This window comes from Dipodomys merriami, unplaced genomic scaffold (genome assembly GCF_024711535.1).
Source record: "Dipodomys merriami isolate MVZ:Mamm:240054 unplaced genomic scaffold, mDipMer1.0.p SCAF_17, whole genome shotgun sequence".
NCBI classification, from domain to species: Eukaryota; Metazoa; Chordata; class Mammalia; order Rodentia; family Heteromyidae; genus Dipodomys; species Dipodomys merriami.
In genome coordinates this window covers 16,944,263-16,959,376 of record NW_027203048.1, presented here as the reverse complement: position 1 = coordinate 16,959,376, position 15,114 = coordinate 16,944,263, and the positions used below count along the sequence as shown (strand labels likewise).

Below are 15,114 nucleotides of genomic sequence, written 5' to 3'. Positions count from 1 at the left end.
GCATTTCTCCCTTTTTTTGTTTGTTTTCTTCAGCCTCTCGTTAGAAGACAACTCATATACCTGCTCATGCATTGCTACTGGTCTCTTTTCCTCACTGGGGTGAACTGGACAAGAAGCACATGGACAGAGAGCCAGAAGCCAGCAGAGAGAAAAGGTATGACAGATGGGAACCTTCTGACAATAAGGCCACAGAATACAAAGACAGGGTAGGAGGGTTTCTGGTTATCTGGAGGGTATATACAGAGTATGACCTAGCAAACACCACTTCAGGATAAAGGAAAAGGAGCAATACTCAGAACTGATTACAAAGGCTTCTCTTAAACGTTAGCTTAATAAGGTGTTGGGAACACCAGAGGTGCTCAGTAAGTACATACTGAAGAGAATATTTCTTTCTAAGTGCTAGATTGTCTCCATTTCGTATCAGTAGACTATGTGTCTTGTAGGTTGCTATAAAGACAGGGATTTCTGAACAATGTCTTTATTACTAGTTTTCTTATGAACAGGAGGCATGTTTGGGTTTTCTAGCCCAAACTGATTTGGTTTATAGCTTTATTGTAACTGATTGATTTAATCAGCATAAGATCATTTCCAATTTTAATGAACATGGTTTACCTGGTCCTCCTTACTATATACTGCTACTATTAAATGCTCTATTTCTGGTAGTTTCAACTTACAACATAATGGTAGTCATTCATGTACTCACTTGGGGAATATTCTATAAGTTATCCTGGAAGTCAGTTACTGACTATATCATTCAAATCAAATATTCTATCTTACCTAGAGTTTTTTAAAAAAAATTTTATTGTAAAAACACTGTACAGAGGGGTTAAGTTACATGAGCAAGGTAATGAGTACATTTCCTATCAAGCATTGTTACCTCCTCCTTTGTTTTTCCCCTACCATCCCTTCTCTCCCATCTCCACAGCTACATTCCCCCCTCTCCCCTCCCCTCTCCTCTTATCCAAATGTTTATGCACACACAAAGGACAACTGACCATGTTTCTCAAACTTTTTCTGTTTGGGACTTCTACTGCAAATGTCTCCAGGAATGAGAGAGGTGGGCCACAGTTAAACAATGCAGGAAAGAGGTTGGCCACAGTAAGACAACAGGAGGTGTTAGGACTAAATTGAGCAGATACACCCATTCAGAAGTAGAGGCCACATGCAGTAACAGCTGGCACCTCAGAAAACATTTGTTTGTAGGCTGGTGCAGAAGCAGAACTGTTTCTCAAAGCAGGTGTAGGATTGACTGCTCGCCTTTTAACTATACCATACTTGTACCTTTAGTTTTTATATAACAGAATTCTTATTCAACCATACCCCATAAGTACTAGCCCACTGAGTACTCACTTGTTTTAGAGAGAGGTTTTTCTCTGCTTTATTTTTTCCCCCAATTTTTTTTAATTGCAAAGATGCTGTAGAGAGGGGTTACACTATTTCTTTTACTTTTTTTTTTTTTTGGTTGTGGGGCCTGAACTCTGTCCCTCAGCTCTTCAGCTCAAGGCAAGCACACTACCTCTTGAGCCATAGGACCACTTCCGGTTTTCTGATGGTTAATTGAAGAGTCTCATGGACTTTCCTGCCTGCCTTGGCTGGCTTTGAACCACAATCCTCAGATCTCAGCCCCCTGAGTAGCTAGAATTAGAGGCATCAGCCACCAGGTATCCAGCTATTTCTTTGATTTTTGTTCTGTAAAAATAAAAGGATTGTCCCTCCCCTCGTCAAAACAAAACAAACAAAAAATCCCAGAGCAGCTAGGTACCTGAACTTTCATGATCTGATCAGCAATCCTCTAATTTTTCCACCAAAACAACACTCAAGTAAACCACTGAAAGAAGGAACATCAACAGTGGTTGTTTTCCTGTCTATTCTTCCAGGCCAGAAGTACTGAGTTCTGCAAGTATTTTTATTTTTAGTTTTTTTTAGTGTTTACATCCCTTTATTCTCAGAGTCAACCTGTGTGAACAAATCCCCATATTGCCAACCACTACAGGAATCATATTCCTTCTTACATGAACCAAAATCTCATATTCAACAATGAGTTCTGGGTTGCAAAAGAGGATTTATTGTATGCACCTGTCTATAAGGCTTTGTTGCAAATTCAACAAAGACACACACACAAGTGCTACCTGCAAGTATTTTTAAACCTTATATTTTCACTTTAATGTTTATCTTCAAAAAATAAGACAGACCTGTGGAATATGATGGCAGCCTGGAATGCAGTGGTGCTGTCTAATCTCACTTTCATATGTGATGTTGCCGATATTACTATTAAACACTTCTGAACTAGGTGGGGTTTTTAGTTCTAGCCCCCCACGTGGGAGTTCAAAGACAGTGCTTTAGATGTGCAGGCCTGGATGCCAACCTGACCTCTTGAAACTGTCTTCACTGATTTGCACTGTAATATTTTCCTTTTGTTTTTTGTTGTTGTTAAGAAGAACCACTATGGGTTATTGGATTTTGCATTTGCTGTGTTAAAGCAATTGAATATATGATCTAGCCATCACTCAGTGCTTCCATGTTTTCATTTGCGTGTAAGAAATGTCCACTAGAGAGTGTGTATCACCTTGTCCATCAAACATTTACCTCTGAAAATAAAAACTACATGTCTGAGCCTTTGTCTTTTTTTCACTTTGCTGGAAGGGAACTGGGGCTCAAACCTGATGATGAACTCTGGTAGCTACACAGAAACGTCAGCTTACACATATGTGGGCACTGTTTAGCCTTCACTCTCAGACTTTATTGATAACTCGATGGCTATACTTCTCTTTTCTAATTAATGTTTAACCACTACGTTATTGAATCTGCTCTCACTGTAAAGCTGCCTCAAATCCCTGTGGATAAGTACTCTTTCGACATATAAACACAAAACAGACCTTTACTTTCCCAAGTGATGATAATCTTTGATACATAGTATTTTCTAATGGTGACATGTGACATGAGCCAAGCTATTTCTAAGTCACTGGACGATAAACACACACATGAAGTACATACACCTAACACGCACACACAGAACATCACCAGTACATACACACATGTATCTACATAACAAAGTAAGTAAAATACAGAATTTGAAATAAACTATACTTTAAATATTCTGTGAGATTACAATTTCTCATGGTATTATAGTTTGTAGTCTTCTGTAAATAAATAGGTAATACAGTAAAAGAGGCTTTCTTTACAGCAGGGTAAGAAATGAAACAAAGATCAATATACAAGTTTATGGTAGCAAGAAAGAAGCACCTACAAGAAATGCAGTAACTGTTCTGTCTCAATGTTTTCTTATGGCAGATGGTAAATCCTATTCCTGTAGTCAGGTTTCTATAAAAAGTGGCTGTCTAACAAAAGGGCAGATTTCATAGTCATTGAAAAGGGGTGCAGCTATTAGCTGCCTTCAGATTGGAGAGAGATATAAAATTAATGTCCTGATATAAAGGCACAACACCTGGGTTTCTAGAATCAAGAAGCAAAAAGAAAATAAGTATCAGAAAACAAATGGCGTCAGATCAACAGTATGAGAATTCCCTTGAAGTAACTCTTCTATTAGCTGATATTTTAATAGCCACTTATCAAGGGAATTAAGATGGTACACTCATTCAAGAAAATTTGGGTGCTCTCTATAAGGTACATGGTATGCTAGTACCCACAGACAAGGAGGAATGTAAAAGACCCCCATCCCTTAGCATCTCACATTACAGTAAGAGCATTTGCACTGAGTTGAGCTGTGGAAGGAAGCACTTCATTCAGAGGTGCTGGAGCCCAGGGTAAGGTGTGATGATTTTGGTCTCAAGTGGTATAAGAATTATGATTCGAGTTAAATATTCACAGGAAGATGGTAAAAGTTAAGCATTCACAGAATACCACCTATAATAAATTACATTGTAGCAAAGCCAGAGAGAAAAGGTCTGCTTTGTCTACTGGCTGGTGTTTAACAGCCAGCACTGCTAGCTGTGTAGTTAGGAGGAGTGATGAGAAAGAAGCCCTGAGAAGTGATCCAAGCACACAGACTTTTTACTGCATCCCTCCCTGTGAGCTTGTATTGATAAAGTTTGTACATCATGACGCTCAACTCTAGCATCTGTAGCCCCACAACTGATGCCCAGAACAGTGTCTGTGGGATGTGAACCGAGGAGAGGTGCCCTGAGTAATAAAGACTGCTTGTACTTGAAGCGTAATTCCAAGTGCTTCATATATAAAATCTCAATTTACTACTATTCATTTTATACATGTAGAACTGAGGTTCAGACAGACCAAAGAACCTTCTCAGCTAGGAATGGGATAAACCAATTTTCTGGTCTGTGTTTGATCTTAACCACAAAGCTTTTCCAAAGTGAACCAAGCAACACAACCTATGACCACTGGACTAAATATTCAAGGACATATCAAAGGGGACTTAACTCTAACATGACTTCTTTTGTGGGAGGGGGGACCTGGGAAGTGGGAGACTTTCTAAAGGCAGTAGTTAATAGATGTAGTTAATACCAGTGTTTCTACATTGTTGTTGTATTTGCCTAAACTCATCTCCATTTTCCTGAATGTACTCATTTCAATTTTTTCCCTTTTTTTTTTAGGGGGATGAGAGTCTTGAAAATTCTGGAGGAGAAGTATGATTTATTTGGGTTTTCTTTCCTTCTGGCAGCTAAACAAATAAGCACCAAGTCACCAAGCACCAAACTCCCTTATGAAGGGTGAAAGAGTGAAGTAGATGCTGTTTGGGGCAATCCTGTAATGGAAGAATCCTTTTTCTGGGCCATGAAGGTTAAGCCTAAAGCACACCAATACCAATGAGTAAACATTGGTCAAAGAAATTCCCTTTAAGTACATTACAGTGGATGCACAATGCCTTTTCTATCTCAAATTGCGATAACTTCCATGAGGTTTTCAATTAAGATTCCCTTCTGATGGCATGGGACAGGTACTGAATGACATAGGAAGAACAGATATCAAGCTATCAAGCTCCTTCATCCCTTTTCTTAAATCCCATAACTTCTAGAATTCTGAAGCCAGCAGAGTATGAAATACATGTAGCCTGTTAATGCATTTCCAAGTTCTCGTCAACAGGATAATGCTTCTCATCCTAACTTTATTATTCACTGCACTGTGGAGTCAAGCAAACCTCCTTTTTGAGTGACATTCACAAAGTCTTTGAGTATGTTCCCTGCTCTGTAAATGGCAGGGACATCTACAGTGAGCCCTCCCCTCCTCCTCCTCTTCCTGTTGCTGGCACAAATGTACACTCTCTGAGAACAAGAGAAACCGCACGTACCATTAACACATTCAAAGACATCACAGCACTTTCCAGGTGTCCCATCTCCACGAGAGACTATGCGGGGAGTGGATCCCACCTCACACATGGGGAAACCACATAAGTCAGAGAGACACTCGCATCTGAAACCAAAGAAAAGGGAAGGAAAACCCCATGAATAAACAAAAACATAGAAGAAAGGAGACCACAAACAAACTGGCAGTGGCAAGTATCTGGCCTTTATGATCCGGCCTCATAATCTAGTGACATGGGGACCTGGGGACCTGGGAAGGGCAAAGGGTCCTAAGATTATCTGCTTTCTAATTAAGTATGGCTCATCAACTTTATATATATTCTAAGAGTCTCACTATAATCACTTTGACAGATACATTTCTAAAATGCAGAATCACTTAATTTCTTATTTAACCAGACTGGTATTGAATGTATCACATATTTTCAAGATGATTAAGGGCCATCATCAAATGCATACATTATATTAGTAAATCAATGAAACTCTTTGGGGTTACTATACAACGAGAGCTCCTTGTATTAAGTGACCCCATGCTGGAGCTTTATTGCTAGTGATGTGTAGGTGTTTTCCAGAGTTTTAGGACTTTTTATGTAAGGATTAAGTTATTAGCTTTTGTCTATTCATGCTAGTATGATTATAGGAGCACTCTCATCATGAGCAGTATTTAATTTATAATTGAGACTGAAAGCTGAAAGGGTCTTTACAAATAGAAGACATAAGCTTTAGTAAGTGAACTTTGTTACAGTTATCTTGAAATAAAAAGGCATTAATTTTTTGGATTTGTAAGCTACCATGTGTACATTTATCTTTACATGTGTGAATAAAGTGTTCAACAAACTGCAATCTAACCATGCTAGCTGTCACTCTTAACTTCAACTCTGCTATGAAATCTACATGAACACAGAAATCTGAATACAAGACAGGTAAAGTAAGATGAGGCCAAAATATCTTCTTTTCTGCAATAAAGAGTTTAGAAATGAGATCCTCAGGGCAGCTGCACGTGGGCATGAGAATGTCATAGCAGAAAGGAAAAACTATAATTTGTCCGGGACTCTCTTGGTAAAAGGAGGAGAGGATGACGGAGGGTGTTCCCAACTGACAAATGCAAAAGAAGAGCACCCCAACCTCCAAAGAGGCATGCCAAGAGGAAGGGTGAGTATTCCTGGACAGTGAGGATCAAGATCAGGATACAACACTCCCCAGCAGGAAAGAACTATTAGCATATTCATTTATTCTGTTATGTTTCTTTCTTGCTTAAGTGACTGGTTTGTTCTTTTATTGTTCTTTGGATTTTTAATTTAAAACGTGCTGATATAGTTTTTCAAGTACCTCAATAATCAGGGCCAGAGATTTAATGACATTTGCAGTTAACTGTGGAACAAGAAAGAGAGGAAGTTGAAAATTACTAAGGCCATTGCAAAGGTCTGAGGACAACCTTCCACCTACTCTAATCCCTTTCAAATTCTTCCACATGGGGTAATGGTTATACTGAACTCTGGGAAGAAGTTATTAGATAATAGAAGTTTTGCTATAATGGTATTTCACCTAGAGTTTAAAGTAAACTGACTGCCTGTTTTGTGTTACGTAAATTGGGAGCTCTCAATTCATGGACTGTTTTCCTTCAGGACAATCACTTTCTAGGGACGAGTACTGTGAGCTAGGTGTGAAGCTAAGAAGGTTATTCTATATTCCCTGCTTATGTGTCTAGCCACTGCAATGCTAAGCAAGTAGTCATGTCACTGTGATATAACAGTACTATATGGCTTATATCTAGTGCACTTGATACTGTGCAATGAACTCATTAGTGTGCACAGGCAAACATGACTGAGAGTACTGAGAGCCCACACCTTGATAGAGTATCTAGATGTGGTTACAGTGAAAGCGTCTGTGTAAGTACAGGTGACTAACGTTTCTTACACATCTCCTACAGTCACATCCTTGTCTGCCAATGTGCTCCACAGAATCATTCAAATTTAACATGTGACCAAAAAGTTCTTTATATGTATCCAACACTTCAATCATCTTTTTTCCTAAACACATATATGAATTTCTAGGCTTCACTCTGCTGAGTTGCTGGAAATAACATTACACTGAAAAACACTATTATGTTTGCCCTACACTTGACCTATTTCCCAACATTTAAATAACTCCATATTTTCCGATCTTTAACCTACATAGAACAGGAATATCTATCATCAATATTTTCTGCTAATCCTACAATGATTGACTGTTGGTAAAGAGCCAAGGATTTTTGTTGGCAAGCTGTTCCCAGCTCCAGTCCTCTTGTCTATTTCTCCCCACACTGTGCAATTCCGATCCATTGCCATCTTCCAGATTCTGACAGCTTCCTTGGAATTGTAGGAAGAAACCACAAAAAATGAAAATCTGGGCTCAGGGCAGATTGTCTGTTAGGCAGCTAGCTATCAGCTTGAAATCTTATAAAGCTACTTTTGGTAGGTTGGAAATGGTCAAAAAGCAATTTCATATGGGTCAACACAACACAAATTCACATGAATTATCTGCTAACAAACTTTATTATATTTACAAATTATGTGACTCAGTACAGTTTTTAAAAATTCTGCTATAAGATTAAAGACTCACTAGTTTACCCACTCTGGAGACAGCCAAGTATTATTCTCTTTACTGATGGCTAGCAAGATGCGTTAAATTAAATGGGGTCTCCTATTCTCTGCATCTCCCAAGAAAAGAAATGATATTTTCTTCTGCGACATGAGAGAAAATGCTGACTTACAGAACAACTGAAGCATGCTGACTGACTGTACCTTGTCCTCACCACCTTTTCTTCTTTTTTATTCTCGTCTCCCTCCACCCTCTGCCCCTTTCCCCCCGCCCCCATCCTAATTTTTCCCTTGCCCTTTACTCCCAATCTCTGAATAAGGGGCAAGTGAAAGGAGGAAATAGATGGATTAAGAGCAGAAGAAATGGAGAGACATGAGATAAAAAGCCTTTTACTTAGGTAGATGTCATCATTTGTTTTACTCTTCTCCAATTTCCAGCTCTAACATCTCTCCTTTTACATGAGGTATGGCAAACCCAGCCCGGCCTAAGGCTTAGTTACTGTATTCATGGTCTACAATCTTCTCATTCATTTCTCAGTGTCTCTACCTACCATACAACCCTCTGAAGTCCATGTGCCTTTTCCTAATTCTCTCTTGTAGTATTTCCCTTCATTTTCCTTTTGTTATAGTCTGTTTTTCAGACAAGTCCTCACTTTGCTATGTGTGCATTGCTTGCTCTACTGCATCCTGGACATTTCTCATTTGGTGCATGTGTCTAGCTGTCTTTCCAGATAACAGCTCCTTCTCTGAATTCCAAGCAGCTACTTGTCCACAGTCCTTATCACTTTCTGCTTTGAGCACCTATAGTGTGTTCATATGGACCAAGTTCTTTTTGCATTCATCACATACAGTCATTACATAAAAACTTAAAGGGAACAGAATTGCAGAGGAAGGAAAGAAGGATGACATGGGATAATGCAACAAAATAAAGATACACAATAAAGTTAGAGTTGGAGACAGAGAGATGGGGTGGGAGCTCAATCAGGCCCTTCCAGATAGAACTACATGAATGCACTTTGAGCAACAGTATTAAGGGCTTTAAGAAATGAAACAAAAAAGCTTTATTGAGATGTATTCACCTACTATAAAAATCCACACTTTTAAAGTGTACAGACTGGTGTTTTTTTTGGTAGGGTTCTGCAACTTATACTGGTACCTACTTTCAGAACATTTTTATCATCTCAAAAAGAAAATCTACACTTGCTAACAGCTACTCCTCATTTTCTCCAACTTCAGCAACCACTAATTTATGTTCTGTCTCCATTGGCCTACCTACGCTGGACAGTTCATATAAATGGAGTCATACAATAAAAATGTGAATGGCCTTTTTACTTCAAACAAGAAGCAACCTGTATTTGCAATTTGCCAGAAAAAAAAAATCAAGCATCTAATGTTATCCTGAGTATTAAGATAATGATCAATCAAAGCACCACATTAATACATTTCTGCATAAGTCATCACAGCTGCAGCCAGGTAGGACTTGTTTAAGCTTTTTTTCTTTTTCTCCTTCTTCTTTCTCAAGTAGGTAATGGTTTAACTTAGTGAGCCCTTGAGCCACTGAGGTAATGAAGCACAGTACTCAGAAATCATTTAAACCCCTAGAGGGCACTCACCACCTTAGAAGGCTCAAGGCTGCTGCTGTATCTGTAGGCTCCAAGGAGTTTCTCTTTCTTTCCCTTCATATATTTTCCTTCCTGGACTAAACAGATAATCCCAGGCAGGCCAAAAGGCCAAAGTCCTTTTCCTGGTACCACTGACTAGATGCTCACAGCCTGACCTCTACCTATCATTTAGATTGCATATTCCAATGGCTAGTCTATACATTTCTACTCTACCAGCAATGGTGATCTGTCATTCTCTGAACCTACCTACCTATACTGCCACCATGCCAAGGTAAGCTCCAGCTTCAAATTCTGGCTCTCTAGGGCAGGGCTATAGGATTGGTCATATCATACCTCTCCAGGGGAATCTGTAATCTACTTCCTGAGACCCTTGTGCCTGGACATGGTGGGTGTGTGTCTAGTTTAATTTATACTTTCCACTGGGGAAAACCAAATATGACTCACTTTTAACACTTGAATGAGGATGACTCTGGTTAGCACATGCTTTCAATCATTTAAATAGACTCCTTTCCATCTTAAATTGTTTTTTAGGAATGAGAATACTGGACTGAGGGAAGGAAAGGACAACTACTCATTTATCCAATACCATCATCCATACTCTGGCTTCTTTTCAGATAGTATAAATCACCTTTTACTAATAACATCATCAACAGAAAAATGTGTGGCCACTGGCAAACCTCCTCCTTCAATTCTTGGTTTTCTCATTCATCAAGTGAGAGGGTTGGATTGTAATAAACATTCTATGATTCTATTCTCATCCATATCATTGCTGTGATCTAATCCCAGCTCAGCCTCCTCTATAGCTTCTCACTAGCCTATACTTAGTCCCTGGCATATGTCCCCTTCCTCTGTACCTCCTCCTCCCTCTCTCCCCCACCCCTGTGAGCACCTCAGCTTTCTGATCTAATTCAACATGAAGCTATCCACCCCCGCACTAAGATGTCTCAGTCACTTTTTGTTTCCCTGAGGTAAAATAATTACTTATTAATATTTTTTCCTATAAAGGGAGACACTAAACGCAGAAGAAATAATATGGTAGGGACTGTGCCCATGTTGTGAGGTATGCCTTATATCTTTCAAAAATAAGTTGAAGAATCCCTGGTTCGGGGTTTTTTTTTCCTTTTAAAACTTTAAAACATGTTAAACTAGAGGTATTGCTGGTGGAGCTGTGGAAAGGGGAGGTTCTCTGCTGCCTCCTCAAAAAACAGGAGGTCCCCTGGAATGGACCCTGGGGTGGGACCAGAACACTGAGGGCAAATGTTATTTTAACATCCCCTACAATAAGATCCCTCTTCAGAGGAGGAAATTCGGAAGTAGCAAACAATCAGATTCCTCATCTTCCCCAACAGACGCTTATCTTTGCCCACATCCTGGATGGAAAACAAGTCAGTAAGGCTCTCTGGGAAAGATTCCTTGTAATACTGGCTTTATTCCACATCTGTACAGAGTGCCTGAGCCCTTCAAGAGAGACAGCAGTCTTCAAATCAAAACTACTGGTTTGGGGTAGGAGAAAGTGTCCCCTTGAGACAGGAAACAAGGGGGGAAAAACATTAAAATGGTAAAACATTTGTACCAGTAGGATTCCACATGAGGTATGAGTGAAATAGCTTGCAAAGTGCAAATTATGACAAGATACAATTGAAGGTGTCCCCTTGAGACAGGAAACAAGGGGGGAAAAACATTAAAATGGTAAAACATTTGTACCAGTAGGATTCCACATGAGGTATGAGTGAAATAGCTTGCAAAGTGCAAATTATGACAAGTAAGATACAATTCAATTCTATAAAAAGTACTTCCCATTTTAATTAAATGTGCTGTTCTTTCACTGATTAAATTCCTTAAGTCTTTCCAGGAATGTATAAATTTAAAAAAATACAAAAAGAAAAAGGGTCTCATGCATGGTAGGGTCCAACTACACTTATTGAGGAACAGTATATAGTTCCTTACGGAAGTACCTCAGCCTCTAATCCTCACGTCTCTCCCTAAGAGACATACTACTCTGTACATAACTCTGTTCCTTACTCTTTCTACCCTTTCTCCAGTTAACCCTGTCTGATCTCCTTGCAATCCTACCACTAACACATGCTTCAGCCATTACCATCATAGCCATACAATCCAATGGCCATCCTTGCCTGGGCACAACCAGAACCTGCACATTCCTTACCTTTCCTAACAAGAAACTGCACTTTTCCTTTAGACACAAGAGGAAAATCCCTCGGGCTTTCAGTTTTGTCATGCTTTGTTCACTCTTCCTTTCCCCCACTCTTCGCAAGAAGGAACTGAAGGATACCCTCCCATGCAGGAGGTATAAACTAAGGCTGATTAGATAACATTTGTTTGCATTTCCTAATATTAGTAATCAATGAATTCCACAGTATAGCATTAATAAAGTCATCATACTTCTCTCTTCTTAGCTTTCTTTTATCAAGGGACAGACAAATACAGGATCTGCCTCTCAAGGATGATGTGTGGCTTGGGAAAGTTTAAGGTTCTAAACTGCAGGAAATGAAAATCTTAATTCCACATGATTCCTATAAAAGCCATTAATATTATCCTCTAAAACTGTGCCTTAAGTGAATAGGTGTGGTGAGAAGAGAGTAATGGTGTTTTCTGCAAACCACTAACTTAAAATGCCTGGCTAAGGAAGAGAGTTGGGGAAATTCTGAAGGGACTTAGTGTTGGCAGCAAGGTTAACCAGAGGCCTGAAAAGAATCTCTGGACCACTGTTGAAAATATTAGGGCTGGGCCCTGGCAGCCATCCTCTACCACTCCAGTATAACTGTCCAGCTCAACAATTCACCCTGGTATATCCAAAGTTACCCATCAGAGGGACCAAGGGCTCTCTGACTCCATTTGGGGCGGGGGGTGGCGGGGAGGGTGGAGAGGAGGATGAAGGGAAGAATTCAGTGTTTGCTTTCCTCAATGGACCAGCTAGAATAAAAAAAAAATAAAACAGGAAAATTGGCATATAACATCCTGTACAAGAGGACTGGGCTTGGATATAAAATGAGTTTTAATAGAGGAACATAAATTATTTCCATTTCACAGCCTGAGATTGCCAAGTGCTTTAGCAAAGGATGGGTTGGAAAAAGGGAAACAGCTTGCTTATGAATATTGTTTTGTAACTATTTACAGAGAGTGGACGTGCAGCAAACACTATGTTGGGTGTGGTCTGGGGATATAGAAGGCCCTGGCCTTAGTTTAGGAAGGTGTCAGATACAGAACCACAAATGGGAGGACAATGGGATATAGATTGCATAGTCCACTCTACAAGACATGAACAAACAGACAACATCTGAAGACACTTTGTGTTTGAAAACCTGAGCTCAGACTATATTGCTTGTGCTGCTGCTCACACTCCTGCAGGTCTCCTGAGCTGGTGCTAAAGCAGATGACTTCAACTATGCATCCACTTGGAGCCATGTGGATGGTCAATCGTCAGCCTCTTATCCTCGTCATCAGCATCAAGTGTAGGATGGAGGACTCTCGTGTTCCCTGGAATGCACATCCCTAGGGTACTGCATCTTTCTTCCAGCAGTGACTCTGCTTTTCCTAATCTTCCCTTGCAGCCAGCACTCACCATCTGAGCATCATAAAGCAAATCACTCAAATCTGTATCAAACACTTTCCCAGCTCTCCATTAAAGACATTCTTGTAGCTATCTCTTGTGAGATGAAAAATCCCTTCACTTACTTGTTCCTCTGAGATGGAAGGGAGGCAAGTATTCTTCTCATTGACTATTGACTATTCCCATGTTGTGGGCTTCACTTCTCATGAAAATCCTCTTTCTGTGATGTGCATTCCTGAGAGAATGCACTTGGACACAGTTTCAGGTTTGAGTTCTGGCTACTTAGGTGCTATGTCACTTTGGGACCTTGAAGAAGTTACGTGATCATTCTATGCCTCATATTAACCACATGTAAAACAGGGTGGCTAAAGTAGCCATTTGTCATGTGACTAGTGTGTGCATTAAATGTATATATTCATGAGAAACACCGAGGTCAGTGCCTGGAATTCAGAGGCAGTCAACATGTTTGTTTGTGTTAAATAATACAGGAGGCTTCAGGGTAATGTGGGTAAAGCACTTCCAATATTCTGGCCTTATTTGACCTTTACAATCAAATGGCCCTTGCTAATATCCATTGTCTCCTGCAGCCATAGCTTAGATCTCTAAAGTCATGCCTTGTCTACACAGATCACAATCTTCCATCTTACCTTGCCACCTATTTCCAGTTCTTTAGATTTCTTTCCTGGCCTGAGCCTTATCCTGATGGGTCTTCTTTGCAAAACAATCCCAAACCCATGAAAAGTCATCTGGAATCACCATTAGAAAAATGGTGATTTTTCTCCTTCATATCTGGTCATTCAACTGCAAACTCAAGACATATAAACCAAAGACAATAAACCTGAATGTCTACAGAAATGCAGAACCATTAATTCAATGTTGCCTTACTTTCCACTTATTCCTAAGACATTTCAATGAGATGGACTTGCAAATGATATGACCAGAGGAGTAGGCCAGAGGTTTTTGCATACTATTCTAAGCAGCAGCTTTGCTTATATGAAATGAGAAAGTTTTAACACATTTTAAACAAGTGATAAAGTTGGAATCGGTGGTTATCTGGGGGGGAAAAACCAACTCCACTGTAGGTGAATCAAAAAGACAGGTGGGATTAGTACTCTTTTAAGCTGCAGAACACATTTAAAAAAAAAACAATGACTATAATAGCCTAACCCTCTTTCTCTATTTGATGAACTCTGACTCATTCCTAAAGACTCAGCTCAAAGTCAAATCTGACAGTTTCCCAAACAGGAATTAGTATCTTTGTTCTTTTTGTTATACTGCACACATGTACTTCAAAACTGCATACACTTGAAAGCAAAATGACTTCTGTTTGTTTTCCCAGACAGTGTATACTCCTTGACTCCTGACTACATTTTATTCTTGCCAAATAGTTCCCTGCCTGGCACATGACAAACTGAAAAATATTTGTTCTCTGAACAAACCAGTCATACTACAGAATTTTCACACTGAGGCTTTCCTTGGGCTATCTATATAATGTAATTAAACAGATTTGTTATCTTCCTGTGCTAGACGCCATGGAAGATGCATGTATGTTGGCTCCTCTGCCTGAAAAGGCCTACAATGTATAGTAGTCTTCCCTTCATCATGGCTTCACTTTCCATAATTTCTTCTATTCACGGTCAGGTAGAAATTCCAGGAATAAACCATCAAAAAACTTTTCTCATAGTCTATGACAATTACTCTATTTTTTTTTTTACTATTATTGATCTTTTACTGTGTCTAATTTTAGATTATTGCTTATCATGCATGTGAAGGAAAAAAACCCATAGTACATACAGGATTTCGTACTATCTGAAGTATTCACTGAGGCTCTGTGGCTTATTTATTGAGGGTAAGTGGGGAGTATTGTAATATTAAGATTCCCCAAGAATTCATGATTCTTGGTTCACGATCAAAGTCAGGATAGAGTAATTTACAATGCCCCTATTTATGTGGACCATCCACAACAGACCAATTGACAAAATCCATGAGAAATCAGCTGCCTCTGCCACCAGAGTTCTAGTCAAGTAGTTACATGTCTACTGGGCAAATATAATCCTGAACAGTGATGA

General features: G+C 39.5%; 1 protein-coding gene and 1 non-coding gene across 5 annotated transcripts in view; both read right to left on the bottom strand.

Annotated features, from left to right (window-relative positions):
• Crim1 (cysteine rich transmembrane BMP regulator 1) overlaps positions 1 to 15,114 on the bottom strand; it is a 182,602-nt gene that overhangs the window by 67,497 nt on the left and 99,991 nt on the right. For 3 of the 4 annotated variants that reach the window (XM_070025357.1, XM_070025359.1, XM_070025358.1), the window contains one exon: positions 5,267 to 5,388. The exons of the other annotated variant lie outside the window; for it this stretch is intronic. In XM_070025357.1, the coding sequence (XP_069881458.1) occupies positions 5,267 to 5,388 (122 nt within the window). The remainder of the gene's footprint in view (positions 1 to 5,266; positions 5,389 to 15,114) is intronic. 4 annotated transcript variants of the gene reach the window in all.
• Positions 1,998 to 2,127, bottom strand: LOC138829354 (small nucleolar RNA SNORA40). Its single transcript, XR_011372559.1, has one exon. It is a non-coding gene; the product is annotated as a small nucleolar RNA SNORA40 (small nucleolar RNA).